The 21,749-nt window shown below is 34.4% G+C and overlaps 1 protein-coding gene across 1 annotated transcript in view; it reads right to left on the reverse strand.

Moving 5' to 3' along the window:
- Window positions 1-21,749, reverse strand: part of RYR3 (ryanodine receptor 3) — a 189,194-nt gene that overhangs the window by 83,800 nt on the left and 83,645 nt on the right. Inside the window, exons 24-39 of the mRNA XM_063398804.1 lie at window positions 20,446-20,605; window positions 19,915-20,062; window positions 19,612-19,817; window positions 18,772-18,946; window positions 17,151-17,359; window positions 15,798-15,982; window positions 15,071-15,107; window positions 14,546-14,706; window positions 13,822-13,987; window positions 12,163-12,249; window positions 11,542-11,768; window positions 9,691-10,492; window positions 8,992-9,192; window positions 8,622-8,724; window positions 4,661-4,798; window positions 1,468-1,741 (exon numbers count right to left, since the gene is read on the reverse strand). Of these exons, the coding sequence (XP_063254874.1) occupies window positions 1,468-1,741; window positions 4,661-4,798; window positions 8,622-8,724; window positions 8,992-9,192; window positions 9,691-10,492; window positions 11,542-11,768; window positions 12,163-12,249; window positions 13,822-13,987; window positions 14,546-14,706; window positions 15,071-15,107; window positions 15,798-15,982; window positions 17,151-17,359; window positions 18,772-18,946; window positions 19,612-19,817; window positions 19,915-20,062; window positions 20,446-20,605 (3,279 nt within the window). The remainder of the gene's footprint in view (window positions 1-1,467; window positions 1,742-4,660; window positions 4,799-8,621; window positions 8,725-8,991; window positions 9,193-9,690; window positions 10,493-11,541; window positions 11,769-12,162; window positions 12,250-13,821; window positions 13,988-14,545; window positions 14,707-15,070; window positions 15,108-15,797; window positions 15,983-17,150; window positions 17,360-18,771; window positions 18,947-19,611; window positions 19,818-19,914; window positions 20,063-20,445; window positions 20,606-21,749) is intronic.

Raw genomic sequence — 21,749 nt, forward strand, 5'->3', positions numbered from 1 at the left:
CTACCATCTGTTCTGTTTAAATAAAAAAAACTTCTGTGATGATCTAAGTGTAAAAGAATATGTTTTGTTAGGTTTTAAGTTGAGAACAGAGATCAAGGAAATGAAATCTAATCAATGATATTTCTGTAGTAACCTCTTAATTAATTTTCTCTGTTCACAAAGTACAGTCAATAAATAGAGTTAGTATTTAAGGTTATCTGTTATACGTATTTCCTGAGCACTTCCAAATTCTGTCACAAGTGGCATACAGGTCCATTATGGAGGACTATTTTAACTTTTTCACTCTGCCCATCATTCTCTCAACATTTTCTAGAATCTGCTATATTGGTTTCATAATCTAGAAGGCAATTTTTGTGTTTTAAAATTATTCAGGAAATAGATTTCAATAGAATCCAGGGATTACTAACATTTTAGGACAACCTGTTAAAAACACGTGGCAAAATGCAGGAATCATGCCTGCTTTAAAGAAATACACAAAACTGAGAATGGATGAGTCTCAATACAGCACCCCATGAAAGGTGTTTATATACATACCATGTTCAGGCAAAATTTATCCTTTATCCCTCATATAATTCTCATCAAATTTACAAACTCAGTGCCACTGACAAATTGTTGCACACTGCCTAATGAGCCATTGCCAATTCTAATTGATTAAGTCAAATCAAGAGATTAGTCTTCACAATTGTTACAAAAAGAGTATAAATTTTTACACTGGAATAGTAAGACTAATGGAACTTTCTTACAACTGTTGTAAAGGAGAGAATTTTTTTAATATTTCTGAAGAAAGACAAATAAATATAGTGCTCTGGTAACAACACTATAATTTTTCTCTATTTCTAAATGCACCATTTTAACTGAAGTAATTTACTTTCTCTGATTTTTTTTTCCTTCCAATATTAAATGGCCCAACCAGCATTTAGTCACACATTAAGAATAACAAACATGCAGGAATGCACCCTAATACCACTGTTCAACAGAGGTAATTTTATGGCAAAGATGCAGAAAATGTTCTCACATCATCTAGTGCTTTATAAAGGAAATTTCTTCTAAATTTCCAGCTGAAAAGAAACCAGCAAGTTTATTCACTCATACATGAAATATAAAATGGGGTTTAAGTTTGGGAAAATGCAGCATAGATAGACACCAGCAAAAATTTTAGTGATCTTTTTCTCCAGAGCTGCTGAAACATGTACTTTCATTAGGGTTTATGCTTCAGGCTTAACTGCAGTAAAAGGAGTCCATTTTCTTTAGATAATTCCTTAGTTCACAGAAACTTTGACCCTTTTGATACTGTTAGAGAGATAAGTTGGAGTCACCTTGGAAATATATGTGAAAATGTAAATCTCTGGTGCATATTTACACTTCAGGACAACTTTTATTTTCATTTAGGGACAAAAATTATAGGTTTTACTTATATAACAAAAAGCTTCACACCAACTTAAAAGCAAAATGCTGTTAATTCCATACCCTAATCCATTAATCATTAGCAATTCCTCCTCTTTTCCCATCCTCACACTGAGAAGTGAGCGAATCTGGCCCAGTGCTGCAAGCAGGTTAATGGTGTCCTTCACGGAGGCAGCACTGATAGTGTATGCTTTCCTCAGGGCTTGCAGCAGCTCACCAATGCTGTCATACTGCCTACGCAGGAGGCTGTACATGATCCGAACCAATTCAGGGTCCTGGATCTGATCTTCCTGCGACCAGCGCACCATTGTCTGCGATATGAGCTCTTTCAGTGTCGCTAAAAGAAAAATACATCAAATGTTACTGGCTCTTCCAACAGAAAATATCAGAAACGTGTACTGTAGTAAAATGTGTAAGAGTAGAGAACAAAAAAATTGTAAAAAACCACAAGCAGACTAAACAGGATTTTTAAATTGGAAAAGCACCTTTCAGATCCTTCAAGGCAGGTGTAAAGTTCTTGAGAGATAGAAGACAATAAACATCTACTTAGGGTTCAAGTCCACACCAGCACTGTTGGCGATGAAAACCTTTAAGCTGACCATGAGAACCTGACCATGACTTCGAGAATCATCCTCGTAAATTAAATGTGGCATTTAGACTTATAATTTATCCCTCATTTCTATATCAAGTCACTGTCACTTGTGAATGTACTTTCTAAAAACATTGTATTCCTACTCTAGCATGAACATTTGTTGGAACAAGAACTGGAGCATGTGCCTAGTTTTCAGGTAAATTCCCTAAACTTTGGGCTCAGCAAAATTGTTTTCAGCATCACTGAATTTTGCAATGTCTGCAACACCAGAGCTAGAGTAGGAATAACCACCTTACCTCTTAAAACAATGCAAGCTTCTTTCTTCTACTAACGGTAAACATACCCCTTGACTTTCGCAAATTTCTTCCAACAGCAAGAACAGCTCCCGCCCACTTTCCGTCACTGAAGTGTTTATAGATAGTGTAGATTCACTGGAGTTTGTGTCTACACTATTCTTTCACTTAGTAACACTTCTTTCTTAGGTTACTTAATATTGTATTTATGCAAACCCATCAACAGTTCTGACATTTGGTTCAATAAGTAGGCTTTCAATCTGTGGCAACAAATTCTGTCTTCACAGAGATAGCTCTCCTCTTAGTGGCATGTCATGCCTTATCTCAGTTTTGACTTGATAGTTACAGAAGTCCTATAATCATTATTAACACTAATTCATTGCCTCTATGTGTTTATTTTCAGAGTTCTAACTTGTTTTTAAATACAAAATTTACTGATTCATCATTAATACTAGGTTGAAATTGCTGGCACTCCTCACTTTGGTAAAAGTTCATTTGTGATAAGAAATTAATGTATGATTAGAGGAAAGGAAGATTTATTTGTAGTAAATAGTTCCTTCTTATAATATTCACACTCGGAGTATGTATGACCAAAGCCAAGACACTCCAGGCCAGAGATTTTAACCTTGGAAATAAGTACACATCATGCACACCACCACACCTCTTCTTGCACGTAAGAGGATTGGGGATATCTCCAACACCCACTTCCTTTAATTTCTGAATTCCCAATTTTCTTGGTAAATGGAAAGTGGACTAAAACTCTCAGAGTCTCAGCCTATGGTCAAGTATATTATATATTGACATTATTTTTCATTGTGCTTTGCATGACTTAATCCATGTGCATATTTGTGCATCACTCCAAGGAGAAGCCCAAATCATCTGAAATTTCTAGAAAAATAGACACTCCAGGATCATTTTTCCAGCCTACATTTCTTGTAACCCAAAGCTCTGGTACATGAAATAAGTGAATTGCTCTGTTCCAAGGACCAAACACCATGTGCCCTGAGGCTTTAGGAGTGAATACTTCCTGATTCATGACAATAGAATCCACACAAAACCTGGAGAAGAAATGGTACTTCCAGATACTGAGTAGGTCCTGCAACTATTAAAGAGAAAGCAGATTGCTAACAGATGAGTCACTGGAAAATAAAGCCCTGTTTCATGCAGCATATCAGATTGCTTTAAGATTCAATGTACTTACAACACAGTAATGAGCTTAACAGACCAAAATATGTTTTCAGACCAGGACAAACACTCTAAGGTGCTTTCGAGAGCAGGAAGAACATGTCAGCCATATCACGAGTTGTAAAATAACCTTGCTGTTTAATCTCAACACAACTCTTGGTGGAATTATTGAGCCTGAAGTGAATTAACCATTCCACATCTGTACATAAGCCTACTGCTGAACTGAGCCACTTGGAAAAAAACCCAGAGTAACCATAATTGGTTGACCAACTTCAAGTCACTTGAAGAATCCTGCACATGATATCTGGATGGCGCTACAGAAATTTAGAGCTAGAAACCAAATCTTGATTCAGAAAGGAAATAAGAAACCTTAGTAAAAATGTCCTAAAGGAAGACCTGGAGGAATTTGGCTTTTTGCCTTGCTTTTTCCTCACCATCTCTAGTCACTGGTAAGGGTTGAAAACTCATAAATGTATCAGAGCAAAGACAAATTTTGTGAGATTCATACCACACATCACTCTCACTGGGGTGAATTTTCATGTGGCATGTGAGCACAATGGCAATGAGAATCAGTTGAGTTTTTAATGAGGCTCAACAAAAAGCTTATGCAAATAGCTGTGGAATTGCAAGCAGAAAACCAATCCCACTTGTATAGACCATGAACAACCCCTGCATGTTATGCGAGAGGGAATGGATATGTACAGAAATACTGCTCAGAATAAGAATTTCATGATTACAAGTTTTGGGGGGGTTATGTGTTTGTATGTATTTGCATGTATATGTAGCCTAAGAACAGGTAATAGACAGAAATGGAGATAAGCTCTAAAGAAGAATTTTTACATTAAGAAACCCAAACCATAAAAATTAGATCTTCCCAATTTTAGAATGCTTGAGTCTAGATTATTGTGCTATAACTAGCCTTTCACAGTTCTTTTAAAAGAATATGTAAATTTTCAACCCCAGAGGTAATGATCTGGATCCAAAATCTTCCACTCATTTTAATTTCTTGTTTAAAAATGCATCTGAGGTGTTCAATATGCAGAATAATAGTTCTAAGAGGCAGAAGAAACTTAAACAGGTAGTCTTCTTCAGCCCCTTATAAAATTTTGTTAGAAAATACAGTCCTTTTGACTGTAAAACTTTAACACTTGCATCATGAAAGTATTTATGTGGAGAGAAAACTTACTAGGAGCTTTCTCTTCTTCTTCTTTAGGCTCCAGTTTTTCTGCTTTTGGTGGACCTTTGATTTTGTACATTAATGAGCGGAGTTTGCCAGTCAAGGAGGAATCTTCCTCTTCCTCCTCTTCTTCTTCTAGTGGAATACCTTAGCATAAAGTAAAATTGGTTAGCAACAAAACTTAATCTTTGAAGTTTAAAGCTCGATATTTAAATAATACTAAAATAGCTATAGGAATTTTTTTTAACCAGCACATTTCATACAGGATAAAAGAAGAAGTAGTAAGGCCAGCAGCTTTAACACATAGAACCAGAAGCACCCCTCAAATAGTGTTCATTTCATTACACACACTTCTTACCTCCAGATTTATAGTATTCATTTTTCACTATTATGACCGAAGAGGTGGTACTTTTTTAAGAGTCTACTATGGCAATTAAATATGACTCAAAGCCATATTTGATTAAATATGTGATCCTTTGTTCTCTATTGCAGAATGTAGGCTAAACAAAGAAGTGTATGGCTGTATCATGCAATACAGAGCAGTTTTTCAGTCAAGGTATTTAGCAGCCATAAACAAATACATTAACTGAATTTAAAGCTGGGAGAAGATAGATGTTCAGAGATTATGTGAGTAATACATGCTTTTCATGACAATGTATACAATGAAATGGAATGTCATTTTACCAGGTAGTTTAATACAGTTCAGTTCACTGCACTGCTCCACAACCATTTGAAGCCTCTCCCATCTTAGTGATCATTGGACAACACATGTGTTATGTGCAGAAGCAAAGAACAACTGAGCAGGGTCCCTTCAGATCAGAGATAATTGTGCCAAGCTGAAACACAAGCTTTTGCAGTTTGCTTGTCAAAGAGAAATTGAGAAAAGGAAAGGTTTTTCAGACAGGATATTAGAGCCAGAACCTGAAGCAGAGGGGAAAAGAATAAACTGCAGTGGCTAAAACCAGTGCTAAACAATTAGCTAAGAAAGAAAATAGAATAGACATGTGGTATCAAGTTGGAGAAACTTTATTGCTGGCAGCTACAAATGAGGAGTGGAAATTATGACTAGGAGTGACTAAGTGATAAAATTTGAAGCCACTGGGAGGGAATGAAAGAGGTCAAAATTGAAACTGGACAGTAAATACAGAATTTAAGAAGCGGGATAAGTGTAACTGGCTTGAAAAATGAAATTTAAGCAAGAAGAAAGGATATATTCAGTTTGAAAAAAAGAACAGGAAATGTCACCAGTAATTAATGAAAAGAGAAAGCAGACAAGAATATTAAAAGAAGAAACTACCCGGCATTAAAATATAACTTAGGACCTGGACACAAGAGAAAGACACTGGGAGCAGAATCCTTAAGAAGCTGAAATGGATGGACAAGAAGAAATGTACTGGAATCATGGGTTAAGACAGTGTTGGACTGTGGTGGGTGAGGTCTGTGATTCCTCTAGATGAGGTCTCATTTACTCTTCCATATCATTAATTGTTCATTCTGCATCCTCTTATAATCCATTCAGAAGCTGACTATCTCTTGTTGCTTCTGGTGAATTGCTTCCTTCAAGTGGCAGAGGTCTGTGCCTGGGTACAGACAGTTTCAACCCCGATAAGCATCAGTTTGATATGATGCTACAAAATATGCTGTAAATTTGTTTGGTTTTTTATAACCAAGAAATTGCACATTAAAAAATATGATAGAGAGCCATTATTTTGCCAGCAAAATTAACCACTCACAGTTAGGATGTGCTAGGATTAAGACTGCCTGAGTAACTATTTGCTTATACTCATTATGAAGAAGCCTTTAATTACTTGATTGCATACATAGTTTTCCACTTAGATAGCAAAGTATACTTAGTACTAAAAAGCTGATTAAACATTCCAAGCAGAACTCCATTTAATCTGCAGCTGTGATTGCTCAGTACTGATTTTCAGGACCAAGTCAGGACACAGATAATGAGGAGCACTTATCCACAGTGACCACCTCTGATAAATCTGTACAAAGTAATGAATATGGATTTCCTTAGAATCCAGAGGATCTTTAAACTTCTTAAATCATGAGACAGCACTTTCTCCATCTTGAACTCTCATTCAAAATATATGTTTATAATGTAATAAACAAATAATAAAAGTACATCTCTAAAAAGAAAAAAATGCATACAATAACTAGCATTTCACCTCAAGGAATATGAAGAGTGATCAGCAGCTAAATTAAATCAATGATCATACCAGCCACAAGATTTTAAGCTAAAATTAATTTAATTTGAAGTTAAGACATTTCCAGGTAAGTTGTAAGTCTTTCATAATCTCCATCCTGGAGTCTTAGAGTACTCTGTGCTGCCAAAGGAGCATTAAATTTGGAAACCAGAAGTCAGATCAAGGGCTAAGTCACTGAACAATGGAGGTGGCTGTAATAATTTTTTATGATAGATGTAATAAAAACAGAGAGAAAGAGGAATAAATAGGAGTATTCTAACTGTTCACTTTAAGACTCGGAATTGTGTTAAAATTGGAATGGAATGAAAGAAACAGTTTTTGGTAAGCACTTAGAAGCAAGGATGAATAAAAATTAACATAGGATTGTGAAACCAAAAAATGTTAAACCAACTAAATTTCTGCCTTACACAAATCTTGATTTTTAAGGACTTCTAATACTGTCTTGTACAACACCTTCAGAAGCTTCAGTTATTGATGGAGCATAACTACCCACAGACCTACTCATCTTTGGCTGAGGCTAAAGTAGTTGAAAAATTTTAATTGGCTTATCATGAAATCACAGCTTGCTGGTTGCTGGAAATTCTAGGAGGTTATTCAGATATAGCAGTGAAAAATAGTATCAGAAGCCTTAACATACAAGCACAAAATTGTATAGGAGGCACCATGCCTCCAAACAGAAAACAGAAACCTAATTACAGGTCATTAAAACAATACAGTTCCATGACCATTCCATGTACAATTCCATGACCATTCCAATACAATTCCATTCCATTCCAAGTAACACTGGTTTTAGGGATAACCAGCAGAGAAAGATTTATCAGATTGTATTGGTAAACATTTGATAATGACATCAAGCAAAAAGATGGACAAGGAAGACCTAACCATTAAGAATACCATGCTCTTCCTGGGGAAGAGATTGAGATGCTCTCAACTCACTGTAATGACATTGGTCTCTCTTTTTGGACAAGATGGATGCCAATAACCATAGGACTAAGCAACACACTGGAAGAGTAACTATGAATATATCTACCGAGTAGATAGAAATGGGAAAAGTTTGTTTATTTCGGTTTTAACTGCATAATTACTGGGATGAACAGTAATAATTAGATGACTCAGACTACGAATGCTAATAATTCCATGATTGTCTGAATCTAAGATCTCAATAAACTCAATAAACTAACAAAAAATAGACATTTAAAAGCCCACATAAAATTGCACAGTAAATCCAAATTAAATGAGTGGGGGCAATTCAAGTTGTAATATGGTGCAAATTGTAATTGTAAGTTGTAATTCAGTGCAAAAGTGTTTTATAATGACTGACTCCCAGTTATGCATACAATAGGAAACTAAGATAAAGGAGGTAGAGAACTCTGCATCTGCTGTTTTTGATTAAATTTCTGATGCTCAGCTTTGCAGCAATTGTGTTCCCTCAATACCTTTTATCTGCTTGTACTCATACATAATTCTTTTAAGATAAGACAACCTTCTTGTTTGGATGATTTTCCCCCAATAAGTCTAAAATTGGTATGTAAACAGAATAATATTAGATAATATTTAGTAGAGATTTAACAGTGAAACTTGAAACCATGCACAGGCTTCCCATATTTTTGTGATATACACCAAAGTTTGTCAGTAAAGTCACTTTTGTAGGCAATAATACATGTAATAATCAAACCTCTCACGCTAGTATGTTTTTCAACTGATCTGTCAAGTGCCAAAAAGACAAACAAAAATTGTATCAGCAGCTTGCCACTCACCACAGTGAATTAGAAGATCATCATGAAATTCATACAGTTCCTCCCGAATCTCCTCTGGACAGGGACAATCCTCTCCCAGTTGAAAATTCAGCAACATATTAATCTTCAAGGGATTTAAAACATAGTTAAAACACTGTATTAGCCTAAGATATATTTTATTATATAGCTATACTTTACCTATTTATAATTTTGGTTTACAGCTTAAGTTTTAGAAAACAATTTTCAGCATTCTGGCCTTCAGTATTTTGCGACATGGAAAAAACTTGTTTTCAAATTAATTTTGGTTCTCCAGCAAGTCAGGACTTTATTTCGTCATTAGGAAGAGTTTTTCTAATCTTAATTCAATCTTTTTATTTTTTTTTAATGTTACCTGCTCTTGAGGAGGAGACCGAAATTCCTTAGTCTTCTTGGCAGTCAATGCAGCAGACATGTTCAAGGCTTGCATGAGTTCATTGTACCTGTATTTCTGGTTATACTGCAATTTTGATACATAACGGTCTGCAAATGATACAATTGCTTCCACTCTGTGTTGTAGTTCACAGTCACAAAAATAATTGAGTAAATGACACATCTAGGATAGAAAAAATAGACAATCTCAACAGCTTTACAAATTCTGGGGAAGAACTTGAGTACACACTATACACTGAATCAGACTGTAAAAATGAGAGACATTTTACCCATATTTTTGTTTTAACACTGTAAAGTAGTAGGTAGTTTCTTTATCTGATTGATAATATTACATTGTACACAAAATCTTTTACTTCATGCACTCAAAATATCTAGAAATCACACACTAGTTTGGATTGGAAGGGACATTTAAAGATCAGCTGGTCCAACCCTTCCGCTTTTATGAAAAAAATATGAACGTACATATCTATTTTCAGTGTAGACACACATAGAAAGAACTGCACCATCATCATTTCTTTTAAATGAATTTGAGGTTTTAAGGCAAAGTGGAATTAAAGACCTTCAGAACTGCAAATCTTAGTAAGTAGAGAACAGACAAAAAGCACAATCTTTTTTTCATCAAGAGTAGAATATAAGTAACATATTTATAATAAATGGTCACCTGAAGCTTAACAGATTCTGGTAATCTTGTCTGCAACAAGCCCTTTGCAGGAGCTTTTGTTTGTTTGATTGCTTTCTCCCCAGCTTCTACAGCTTTTTCTTCAACTTGTGTCACTTCTTCCTTCTCTGTCCTCTCTTCTGTTTCTTCCTTGTGATCTCCAAACACAGTGGGGTCAATGAGGAGTAACACCTGCTTCACATCATCATCATCAAAAACACCCATTATGAGCAAGGTTGCTATCAGTTTAAGGACAGGAACGAACTGGAATGCAACCTGTCCTCCAACAGGGTCTCGTATATGACTCCCACTACACTGCACTGCCTCTGTTAACATACTTATGGCCTTGCATTTAAGTATCTCCAGGGGGATCTCTGGGATGGATGTCTGATGATCTTCACTGGTCGCAATAAAGCACGGAGTAGAAAAATTAAAGGCTGGTTTAAGACAAGTGCTAAGCCCTACTCCAGGTAAGCCATGCTTCTTTGTTTCATCGGGATATAGTTTAATAGTTCGAGTTTCATCTGTAACTGGAATGATAAATTCATTGCTCATCATGAGCTTGGCTTGCTTGGCGTGCTCCAAGTGAATACTAATGAGCAAGTCATAGAATCCAGAACGCAGAAGTCCAGGTAAGTATTGATTATCTATTGTAAAAAATAGCTGAGATACGTCCACGTGGCTACAAAGTGCGTAAGCAACTCTAGTGTTACCTAGAGCACTGACTGAGCTATAGAGTTTTAGAGTGTGGTAGTGAAACATCATCAAATCTTCTTGTTCACATAGTTCCAAAATATCAACACATCTGTTATCAAATGAAGAAACAGAACACCAGTCAATGCCATGAATAAACACTTTGGAAAAGAGAAGTTTTATAGTCTCTGAATATTGCACTCAGTTCCTCTTGAAACCACTAAAATAAGACTTGATACTAACTAATCTTAGTATGTGCATCATTAAAACACAGTAAGTGGTGGAAAAAATTTGTTGAGACTCCTTAAAATTAGTACTCCATAGGAAAAAAACCCCAAAATCTAAGATGGAGATGCTTCTTTGGAATCTATTGTAAATTAGAACTTGTTTTTAATATAGATGTATTAGGCATGCTGAAAATCTGCATTATTACCATTATTAAACAGTACCTTTCTGGTTTACTCTGGTTTACTGGTTCATTTCCACAAGACATTCAGTCTTTTCTTGAATTCAGTTTTATTAACAATAAATAAAATTGAGTTTTCAATCATTAAAAGAAATTTAAATGTTACTATAAAAGTACAGCTGTTAAATGATCTTTCTGCTATGCTTTTGCTGATAGTTTGATTTTTCACTGGTTAGGACATTTGATATTTGCATAAATCTTTATTATCCTCACTCTGAAGATAAAACCTAATGAAAATCAAAGAAAGGCATTATCTTGTCAATAAGAACATAACTTAATTAATGTAAATTCAGTGCAGATGAAAGAGGAAGATATTACAAACTTCTATTATAGAAAAAAATCAGCAAAATAGTACTTGCATGTTCTTTATGCTTGGTTTTCTCAAGCTGAGAAAAATCTCTATGTTTAAAGACCTACAGATTTAAGAGACGCTATTTCAATTGAAATTTAAATAAAATGGAATAGCCATGCTTTCTTTTGTGCATGTAAATTGGTACATGGCATAAAATTTCAATTTCTTGTACTTACTTAAGTTTCAGAAATAAAATAATACCTGATACGATATCAAGTAAGATCAGAAAGTTCTCAACAACTCTAGGGTAAATATTCAGCAAGGCAGGTTTAATGAATAGGCTGACATCTTTTTTCAGTATGTTTTGTCCACATCAAGCAATTTTATCTCATTGTCATTGTACCTGTTTTCTTCTGGGATATGAAGTGCCATCATCTGCAGAGGTTCCAAGCACTGCACAACCCAGCCGTGGCGTTCACTGACACGCTCAGTTTCTACCCTCAGGAAGCTGTTTGGCATCCGGCTCCACAAAACAGGTGTGATGGTTTGTACATCAAGGCGAGGGGGACACTGAGGAATAGGGTTTCTTTCTTCACTTTTAAAAATCGCTGCTGATAAAGGCATGGTATTCTGAAACAAATACATGTGTTAATTATTTTTGAAACATGGAAGTATGAATAAACCCGTAACACCCAAAGGAAGTACAACTTTTAAATAGCAAAGAAATCTTAGAAATGTAGAATTTATTGCAACAAAAAAAAATCCATTAAAACCCCCCCGCAACATTAATAGCGTTATCCTCAAATAATATTAGTTTATTTTGACAAATGTAGATAAACTATTAACTGCATATAATAGCAACGTTTACAGAAGTAAACATAGAATTCAAATTACAAGTCGTACCTTTGAGTCAACCTTCCTAAACCAATTTAACTGAGCAGGAATTTGCATGGAAATAAACAGATTTAAAAGAGGACATTTACATAAAAATTGTCTTTCTATAGAATACAAAAACACTTCATACCTTTAATTTACCAAGTTCAAACTGAATCAAGTTAGTGCTTGTAGGCTGTAAAAAAGTTGCTGGAAAAAGCTTTGTGTTTGGTTCAACCTAGAAGTAAAACAAGATTTAAATTTTTAAAAAATTAAAAATGGAAAAAAAATCATCTCCCTGACTATGATATGAAATTAATACTGTATACCTTACACTTAATTATCAAATAATTTAGATATTTTACCAAATAAAGTGTTGAATAGTGTCTACCTATAATATAGTAAAGTATTTGCAGTTATTTTAATAGGATCACCTGATTTTGAGACAAATGTTTTGTAGTCTTATGTACTCTCAACACATATAGGAGTTAACTTTGGTAACACAGATTAGTTTCTTCTCAAAAACATCCAAATTCAACAACTCATTCTAGAGACTGAGAGCACATCATGGTATAATAGTGCAAATCTTTATTTCCTATTAAGATTAGTGATTTTCTAATCCATACTCTAAAAGTAGAAGAATGTAATTTTTTTAAAGAGCTCTATATTTTCAGGCCTAGCACTGGTCTCCAGTCTTATAAAATCACAGGGAATCCAAGTGCTTTAGTTTTAAAGGTTCTGGTTGTTTTGGGGACATTTATGACTGCTATGTTTTCTTTTTTCCCCATTATAGCTGAACTCAAGGTGTAGGTCAGTGTAAAAAGACCAGTTTATTCTGAAGAACACTGAACAAGATAGCCCATCACCACTGCCACAAAATAAAAAAATATAATTATAGAATAATATATTACTTAAAAAAATTCAGTGCACTAGGGTGGCTGAAAAAAGTACATCTATACAATTAAGTCAAAGTTTCAGAAGTTCAATTAAATATATTAATCACATCATGGTGCATTTTGTGTATCATGTATAGACATTATACATAGTAAGCACAGCTACAATAAACATACAGTCAGTATAACAGTTCCATTAAATTTAGTTGAAGAACATTTCAGTTTTGTCTGTATTACAGATTTGAGGGGGTGATAGAGAAGAAAGCAATGAATTGTTGCTAACACTGGACAACCTCTTCCACAGTGAATGTTTTACCATAGACAACTGATCTTACCAAGAGGAAATCTCAACAATCTGATGTTGAAAACTCCTGTCAACCACTGATCCATTTGCATAATGACACCATGTTTTGAGGATATTAACAGCATTTAGGGCCCACACTACTTTTGGCTTTCTGCATTAATGTATATTTGAATTTTAGGTTTTGAAACTTATCAAATCACAAGGTCTCCAAATCAGAAGACACAAACTTTGGTAATAATTAACTAATTTTTTCTTCTTAATTAATATCAAAAATTACTATATCTGAAGTCTACTTTTGACCCTCTGCTAGTTTAAATATTTATTTCCACTATTTTGCATCACAGATTCAGTTAAAAAAATAATTTAAAGAATTAACTTTATTAATCAAGATTCTGAACCACACAAACTGAGATGTAAAAAATATTTATCTGAACATATTGAAACAATTCAAAAAACATAGCCTTACAAGAGAGTGAGAAAAAGAGAGATAAACCAGAATGATATAGGAAAACACATTATCATCACACAAATGGTGTCCAGTTAGATTTCTGAAAAAAGAAGTATCATCAAAACAAGAAGATTACTGGACAGCTTCCTGAAAATCTGCTAATACCTGATAACAAGTGCCAAGCTCTCTTCCATTGGCTGTGAATGACACCATTCCAGTAGCCAGGTCAACAAAGCATCCGATTTCTATGTCAACATTACTGCGGCCTGATCTCTGGGAATTAGCAATTACGTCTCCTCCCCAAACCATGTAGCAGTTGCTGCGCTTCACACTGAAAGAACAACAAGAACAAAGCACAGGTCACACTGAACTTGGTGGAGATATACTTTTTAATGAAGGAATACTTAGACATCCTCACAGGTCCTTGTTATGCTGTTAGTTTGTTTGCTCATTAAAAAAAACTATTTTTTTGTCATGGGGAAGGGATCAGACTACATACACTTTTTTTTTCTTTTTTATAGTTATGAAAAAAATTCACAGGCTTCTGTGAACTTACAGTAAACTTGTAATGTACTTGTAAAACTTGTAAACTGCAGTTGTAAATTACAGTAAAATAAACTAGTTTATCCACAGGGAGCAAATATAGATATTCAATTAAAGAAGTATCTTTCATTTAAAATTCTTTCCAAAAGAACATTAATGATACATTCACTTTAACATGTCTACCTAAAACACATTCCTATATAAATGAGCACAGAAGACATACTCCATAAACAATTTCCTTATTAGTTTAAGTTAATATTTAAAATATCATCAAGCTTGTGAACATCTGACTTGTAAACAACAGTATTAAAATTAAAACTTTAATACACTATAAACAATTCCATACCTTTCATGAACTCTGCCTCTCTCATCACCTAACGTAACTGTCACTGTACAATTTTTATTTAGGTCAAAATTCTCACTGTAAAAGTGATAATCTGGTGTTACCCAGCCAACCCAGACAGAGGATGGGTCTTGGCCAGCAAATATCCGCAGTGAGTAAAAATACTGAAAAGAGGAGAAGAGCATATTAGTAATCAAAATCTAAAGTGTTTTATCAAGGAATACTCAAATAGTGATTTTAAAAAAACCCTCTCCTATATATCAAACTTTAATAATAGTAATTCACATTCTTCTAATAAGTCATTTAAAATACTCTTAAATTAAAAAAGCAGACTAGAATTTTAAGTTGGTGAGGTTTATGTTTACATAAGTCATTGAACTCTGGACATCATTATTATTTAAACAGTGTTATATCAAAGAAAATTGTTAAAAGGCTTCTTTCAATGGATCAATTTCTAATGAACATGCAGCCACAAAAAAACTACTTCAAAACATTAGCAGAACTAAGCATCTCAACATATTTACTTACCGTAGAAGGAGGAGGAGCAATTTCTTGGCTGTGCTTCCTATGACAAAGGAAAATCATTAAATAATAAAAAAATAGTATAGTATAAGTATACTTAAAAGCTTGCTAATGTAATTTAACTAGCTAACTAGTTCGCTTGGGACTTAGTATGCATTAGCAAAGACTGTACAGAATACAAATATACAAGTAAAATAATTGATGGCAGTTAAGGTAGAGAGTGGGAGAAGAGGCAGATTCACAGTAGTTAAATAAAGACAGAGGTAACTCTGAACAGTGCAGGATCCACTGATACCTGATATCTTTAAATATCTGTTGCACAATTTTTTTTTCTTTTAATGAATTAGGCAGTTTTCTGGTAACAATCAGCTATTGAACAATAATGTTGATGAACAATAATCCAATGGGCAAAAGACTCTGATCTGGTTTTCCAGCTTAGCTTTCACAAATCATAATAATTCAGAAAAAATGGAGCTGCTTAGGCAGAGATCTGCAGACTTTGTGATGCAGGTCTTTCGAAAAGGCTCTCTCCTGTCTGGACACGGCATTCTGCAGCAAAGGTGTCTTATAAAACCAGCAAGAGTAAGAAAATCCGAGTAACACATGTTTTATGGTAATCTGTGCTTAGTGCAAGAATAAGTATAAAATTTTGTGTATACAAAAATAAAGAATAATATAACATAATACATTTACACTGAAAGCATGAAATAGGATAACCAAACCCAAGTCTAACCGTTTTTGGAAAACATCAGATGAGGCATTTTCCACACCCATGCTGAGGTTGAATGAAGAGTGGAACTCAATGGGCATACTCAAACGACAATATATCATGTCTGAATTGCTGTTCTGCGTGCCAAATGTTTTGTGAGTAACTTTTAACCGAGGTGGACTCTCAATGGTTCCATCAATTCTCCATATCTAAAAATAACAGAAATATTTTCAAATAATACTATCCAAAAAATGCTGTAAACTTCCATTAAGCAACTAGAGAATGAGAAAATTGAAAGAGCCAACTTAAATCTTTCGCAATTACTTCTCTTCAAAACTATGCAGCTTTATTCTCTGACACTGAATTTAGCCTGAAGACCAAGGGAAGCAAATCATTCAGTATATCCTGACTACAGTAAATATTTTCAGGATGTTCATTCAGGAATAAATTTTAAAAAGTATATAGTTTCTTGAATTAATTCACTTTGAGTACACAAGTCATTGAAAAACTGCATCACAAGAATCAGTAATTTTCTACCACAATGAGATGAAATATCAATTGGAATTGCTTAGAGGGTCACTATGGACTTTAAGTCTGATATTACTTTCCCTTGTGCTGAAAATGAGTTTTCAAACTCAGTGATAAGAATATTTTAAAAACTTCTAAAGACAGGAATAGTGATGAAATAATCCTGATAAAATGAAAAAAAAATGCTGAGATCATTTAATTGGAATTCAGTGAAATTTATTTTGCTTAAGATGGAAATATTCAGAGACAAGCATTAGAGAATAATTTGCTACACCTAAATTAATGTAAATGGCCTAGAGAGATTATAGTAAAAAAACACCTCAGGAATTCAAACTTATCATTTTGGAATATACTAGTATGGAACAATTTATAAAAAAGACAGAATATATTATTCTGCTCTAGGATAGATTAGTTAGAGAGTTTTCGAATTCCTATCACTGGTGCATCATAATGAAAAATCTGTGACACCACAGGTACACTTAAATGTCCTCCGACTTCAGCTGAACAATTTTCAGATATTCAAGAAAAATTTAGAGTAGAGAAGGTTTAAAAAGTGAAAGCACATGTAAGTTAAAATATAAAATAACCCCATAACTAACAGGTTTTCAGTAGCTAACCACAACATAAATTAGTAAGTTGTATAACAAACCAGACAGGTATATCCATAGGAATACATACTACCATAAATGAAACAGAAGATAGACAAGATCATCTGGAATTATCTAAGAGCGACTTAATAGAGTTATATGACAAACTATCTGATGACAGTAAGTATTAGTAAGGGTTTAATGTCTCAGCTTGCTAAACAAACAGTCGTTGAACAGGTGTCTTCCTGACATGTAATGTTACCTTAATGTGAGGATGATTTTTTGGCACATTGACAAAGGTTGGTAAACGTTTACTAAACCACATAGCAACATCTCGGTTCATGTTAACAGCAAAAGGTTCAAAACCTTCCTGGAGGCCACACATTGTATAATACTTGAATGTACTGGCATCCATTCCAAGGTTCATGCGACCAATCTGAGACAGGCCCAGTGCACAAATTGGAACAAAACCTAAAGAAAAAAAGAACAAAACAAAACAAATAAACCTTAACAATAACTTAGTTTAAAACCAGATATCCTTTATTTTTGATCTATCTAATGTGAACTAAACTTTAGCTCCAACAAGTATTGCATATGAAGTGATGACAGTAGCAAGGATTTAAAGCCACCTTATATACTAGTGTCTAAGTTCAATATTATTGCTACCAAAATTCCTGAGAACTTAGGCCCTATCCCATTTAATTTGTTATCTTTCTCATTTATAGACTAATACACATGGCTTCATACAACAGGCTGGACACTGGAAGCCAGTCTTGGCTAGATAAATGATATTAACAAAAGCTAAGTATGGTCTCTGAGGGTACCAAATTTTCAAAAGGACTTTGAGATGAGTTTCAGGTATCTCAATACATTTGTTTAAAATTTACTTTAACGTCAATAGGTACAATTGGTTTTTGTCATCCTTTATTCTCTCCATCATTCCCAATGGACAAATATACTCCTTTAATGTTAAGCATTTTTTATGACTCAACTTTTGAGTCAACAACAGTTGACTCAAAAAAAAGCCAACAGTTCAACCTCTAAAGGAGAGATTTTCTCTCCTAAACTTTAAGACTTCAATACAGCTTTGTGAAGGCAGTCCTTCATTCTCTACCTTTAAAAAAACTCCATCAATGCTAAGATCAAATACAAGCAGTGAGCAACTGCAAAGTTTTCTGGCAAGTACTACCAGGTATGAAGCTATTACAGATTGGAGAAGATACACTTACAAAGAAAATGTCAATGAAAACATCAAGGAAAACACAAAGCAAAACAGTTTGAAAATATTCCCCAACTCTTTTACTACAGCCATGTAGATACTACTTTTTGAAAAACCAAAGGCCAAAAACAGAAGAGGAAAAATATCCCAGGAAAATGGGAAATTTGGATAAGTTATGAATAGGACAGAGAAAAAATAAAAAAGTTAGACTCAAGTTATGCTGCAAAGATCTTTCTTTTGATGCAGATTCTCACTGCACAGTACTCATTTTGTTCTTCACAGACATGAACATAGTATATTTATGCTTCAGTGAGATTATCAGAGACTATATTTTCAGGTTTTGGAAATTTTTCAGGATGCTTATTATTACCACTTCTTCTTAGCACTGAAGTTCTGAGAGAAAGCCTAGCAACAGTGAGAAAATTTATTCACTCTGACTGCTGAAACCCCATTAACGTGGTTAAAGGAGAAAAGAAATTCAGTTTATGTCACACAAGAAGTCTCAAAATAAATTTTTATGAAGTTAATGTATAGCACAGTCTGAAGGCTCACATCAATGAAATATGATTACTCAGCTCACTGAGTCATTATGACAGACTAATTTTTCTGCTTGTTGTATTGTTTTTGTCTTCTAATAACCATGTGACTATAAAGGGGAAGTTACCATTTTCTATTGCAAAGTCAGCAAACGCAAGTTCTGAACCTTTACTGGTTATAAGCAACTCTCCATTCAGAGTAAAGATGATTGACTTGTCATCCAAGTTTATCATACAACCAACCACATCTCCTGGTTGCCAGCTTCGTCCAAAGAATCCGCTGCCTTGATGCCAACACTGGCCCTAAATGGAAAACCAAGTAAATAAATACAGTACTAAAATTAAAAATTAAATACAAAACAAATAAAGAAACCCAGATTTTTTTTTTCAGAATCTCAAAGTAATTTGCAAACAGCACTGATCATGACTTTCGCCTTAGAGATGACAGAGATATAGAGCAACTAAGGCACTCTAATTTCAGCAAATCGGAACCTTATAACTACTGTTCACTGGATTCAGCTTCTTGCACACAGGCTCATTATTATCTTTCCGGTCCTTTAGGAGACAAGCTTGGGACACACAGAAGGACACACAGAAAGCAGAAAAGACAGAAAAAAGGAAAACAGACTGTGGTTCTCTCAGTTAATGAAGAACCTTTTTTGATTTTTGTAAAACGCCACTTATAAAAAATGGAAATGATTGCTGAATCTTGTTTATAATTATGACAGACTTCTGTACGTAGTTGGGTATAGCCTAGGAAGATATATATAAATCAACATTTCTTTGTTAGCATAATCTCATGATCAGAACCAAAATTCAGGTACAATCCAGTGTGAAACAGAGCTCAGAGATATCTTTATATGAATCAAAAACATTCCAGTAGCTGATGTGGAGTACACAGAGGAAACCTATCCTGTAGTTCTGTGTCTAGCCTGTTCATAGATGAAAAGAGGTAAAAATGTACTGACTTTGCTTCCTTCAAATACAAATGCTTGGTCATCAGCTCCCAACTCTATGTCAGGTCGACAGCCTGGCCTGGCCCAGCCAACACGCATGTCTCCACCTGTCACAGCTTCAAACTCGAAGTACCACTTTCCAGACTTCACTGCATAGGATTGCTCTACTCTGAAAAATCGTATCTTGTCAATGCTGACTTTTTCCACTGTTTGGTCAGCTGTAAAATAAACAGAGGAAAAGAACCCTCTTTTAATAGTAAAATGAAACTATAAATGTCACTAAGAAAGGCCATGATTCTTATTGAAAATACATACCTATCTCTTGGTCAGGTGGCTCAATACTGTAGCCATAGCCTGCAAATGTTCTAACAGCTTCACGTAGGCTGTCTCTGTTTGATTTTTTAGTACGTTCATCTAATAATGCATATGGCACTAGCCGAGGATTACGCTTATTCTTAAGATCCTGAGAGGGATTATAAAACACAAGAAGACATCACAAAGACTTTGAATAATGAGACAGAGTGTATTGTGGCATCCTGTAATGACTACAGAAGAGAAACCTCTCAGTTAATTATCTGTTAATAACACTCAAAACTAAACATAAGAATGAAAGAGAAGGATGGAAATATATTCTCATACATCTGGCAGCTGCAACCATACAGGTCTGACAATCCAGATTTTTATAGGCAGGGCTTCTTTTCCTGCTCCCAACCCCCTCTGGCTTTTCCAATTGTAACAAGTCAATCAGTATTTATCATCTTAACTAACACTCCTTCCCAATGATGTCCAAAAAGAAAAAATCTCACATTATTTACTTATTCCAAATGCATGTAAACAAGTTCCTACCTGTTGAATGCCATAAGTCCATCCTTGCTTTATTCTGTCTTTTGCCCAGACATTATGTGCATTCTCTGCTAGTTTATCAACTAGAAATTCTTGAGAAGGTAACAATTTCACTTCAGAAAGATCAAGAGGAGCAGGTTTATATCCATTTGACATCATGTAACTGTAAGTCAACAAAGCAAAACAGAGAGTAAAGATATCCCAGTTACGTTATTTAAATCTTTCTATGAGGCATTCATAGAATGGAAATTACTGTATCTCTCTACTTTTTAATCTCCTACTTTCCCATTTCCTTGCAAAAATCTTCCATTGCATTTGGTCGTAGGATGTAACTTGGATTCTAGCAGATCATCCCATTTTCCACCTACTTGCACAATAGCTAATTAAATGTGACTCAGATCCATCTTTACATGCTTTACATGCTTAAATGGTTGCAATAAGGCAACAAAAATGTTATTGAATTAATATTTTTAATATTTTTTATATTTGTCATTTAAACATTTCAAGTAATTTCTATTTTAAAGACCTGTATGATGACTTCTTACGAAACTCTTTAATGTGTTATTAAGTTTGGTATTTTAGTTAACTGTTCCATAGGTAAGTAAGGACTGCATTGCCATTTTTTCCAACAGAAGAAAAAATTTTGACTGTTGTTCTTACCACTTTTTCACTGAATAAAAAGTTTAGTAATTTTTCAGCAGTAGCTATTATCTTCTCCAACCCTTCCATGTTGTATAAGGACTACCTGGCCTTTTAGATATATTCAGATTCTCTTTTGCTCAAATCAGGTTGTTTCCATTTATCAGGATGTTTCATGTAGGCAATAGGTATTTTAACAAGAGAATAATAGCAAACCAGTATTATGATAGACTGTCTGCAGTGTGAACCTTGAGAATAGATCTTTTTTCCTTTTTTAATTAAAGCCATCAACTGGATCAAGATTATCCTCTCTCATATCATAAAATTATGTATTTTACTGCTCACTTTAAACAAATGACTTTGCTTCTCATGGATAAATTTCTTTGAGGATAAAAAGACATATGGTGCATTGATAACTGATGTGAAATGGCAAGTGTCCAACTTGCTATTTCTGTCTCCTACAACAAAGTGGTAAACCCTCTTTCAAGTAAATACATCTAGCATCATATGAATAGACTGTTCTTTAAGTATGAGACAGAAAAGCACTACAGTGTTGTATTTAACTTTGGAGTCTCTGTTCTAGGGTGATGTAACACCACTACAATTGCCTATGGTTTAAGTATGTGACTGTTTCTGTCTCTGAACAACTTCAGGAGGTGACCTAGCAC

Source organism: Prinia subflava, chromosome 5, assembly GCF_021018805.1.
Source record: "Prinia subflava isolate CZ2003 ecotype Zambia chromosome 5, Cam_Psub_1.2, whole genome shotgun sequence".
Classification (NCBI taxonomy): Eukaryota; Metazoa; Chordata; class Aves; order Passeriformes; family Cisticolidae; genus Prinia; species Prinia subflava.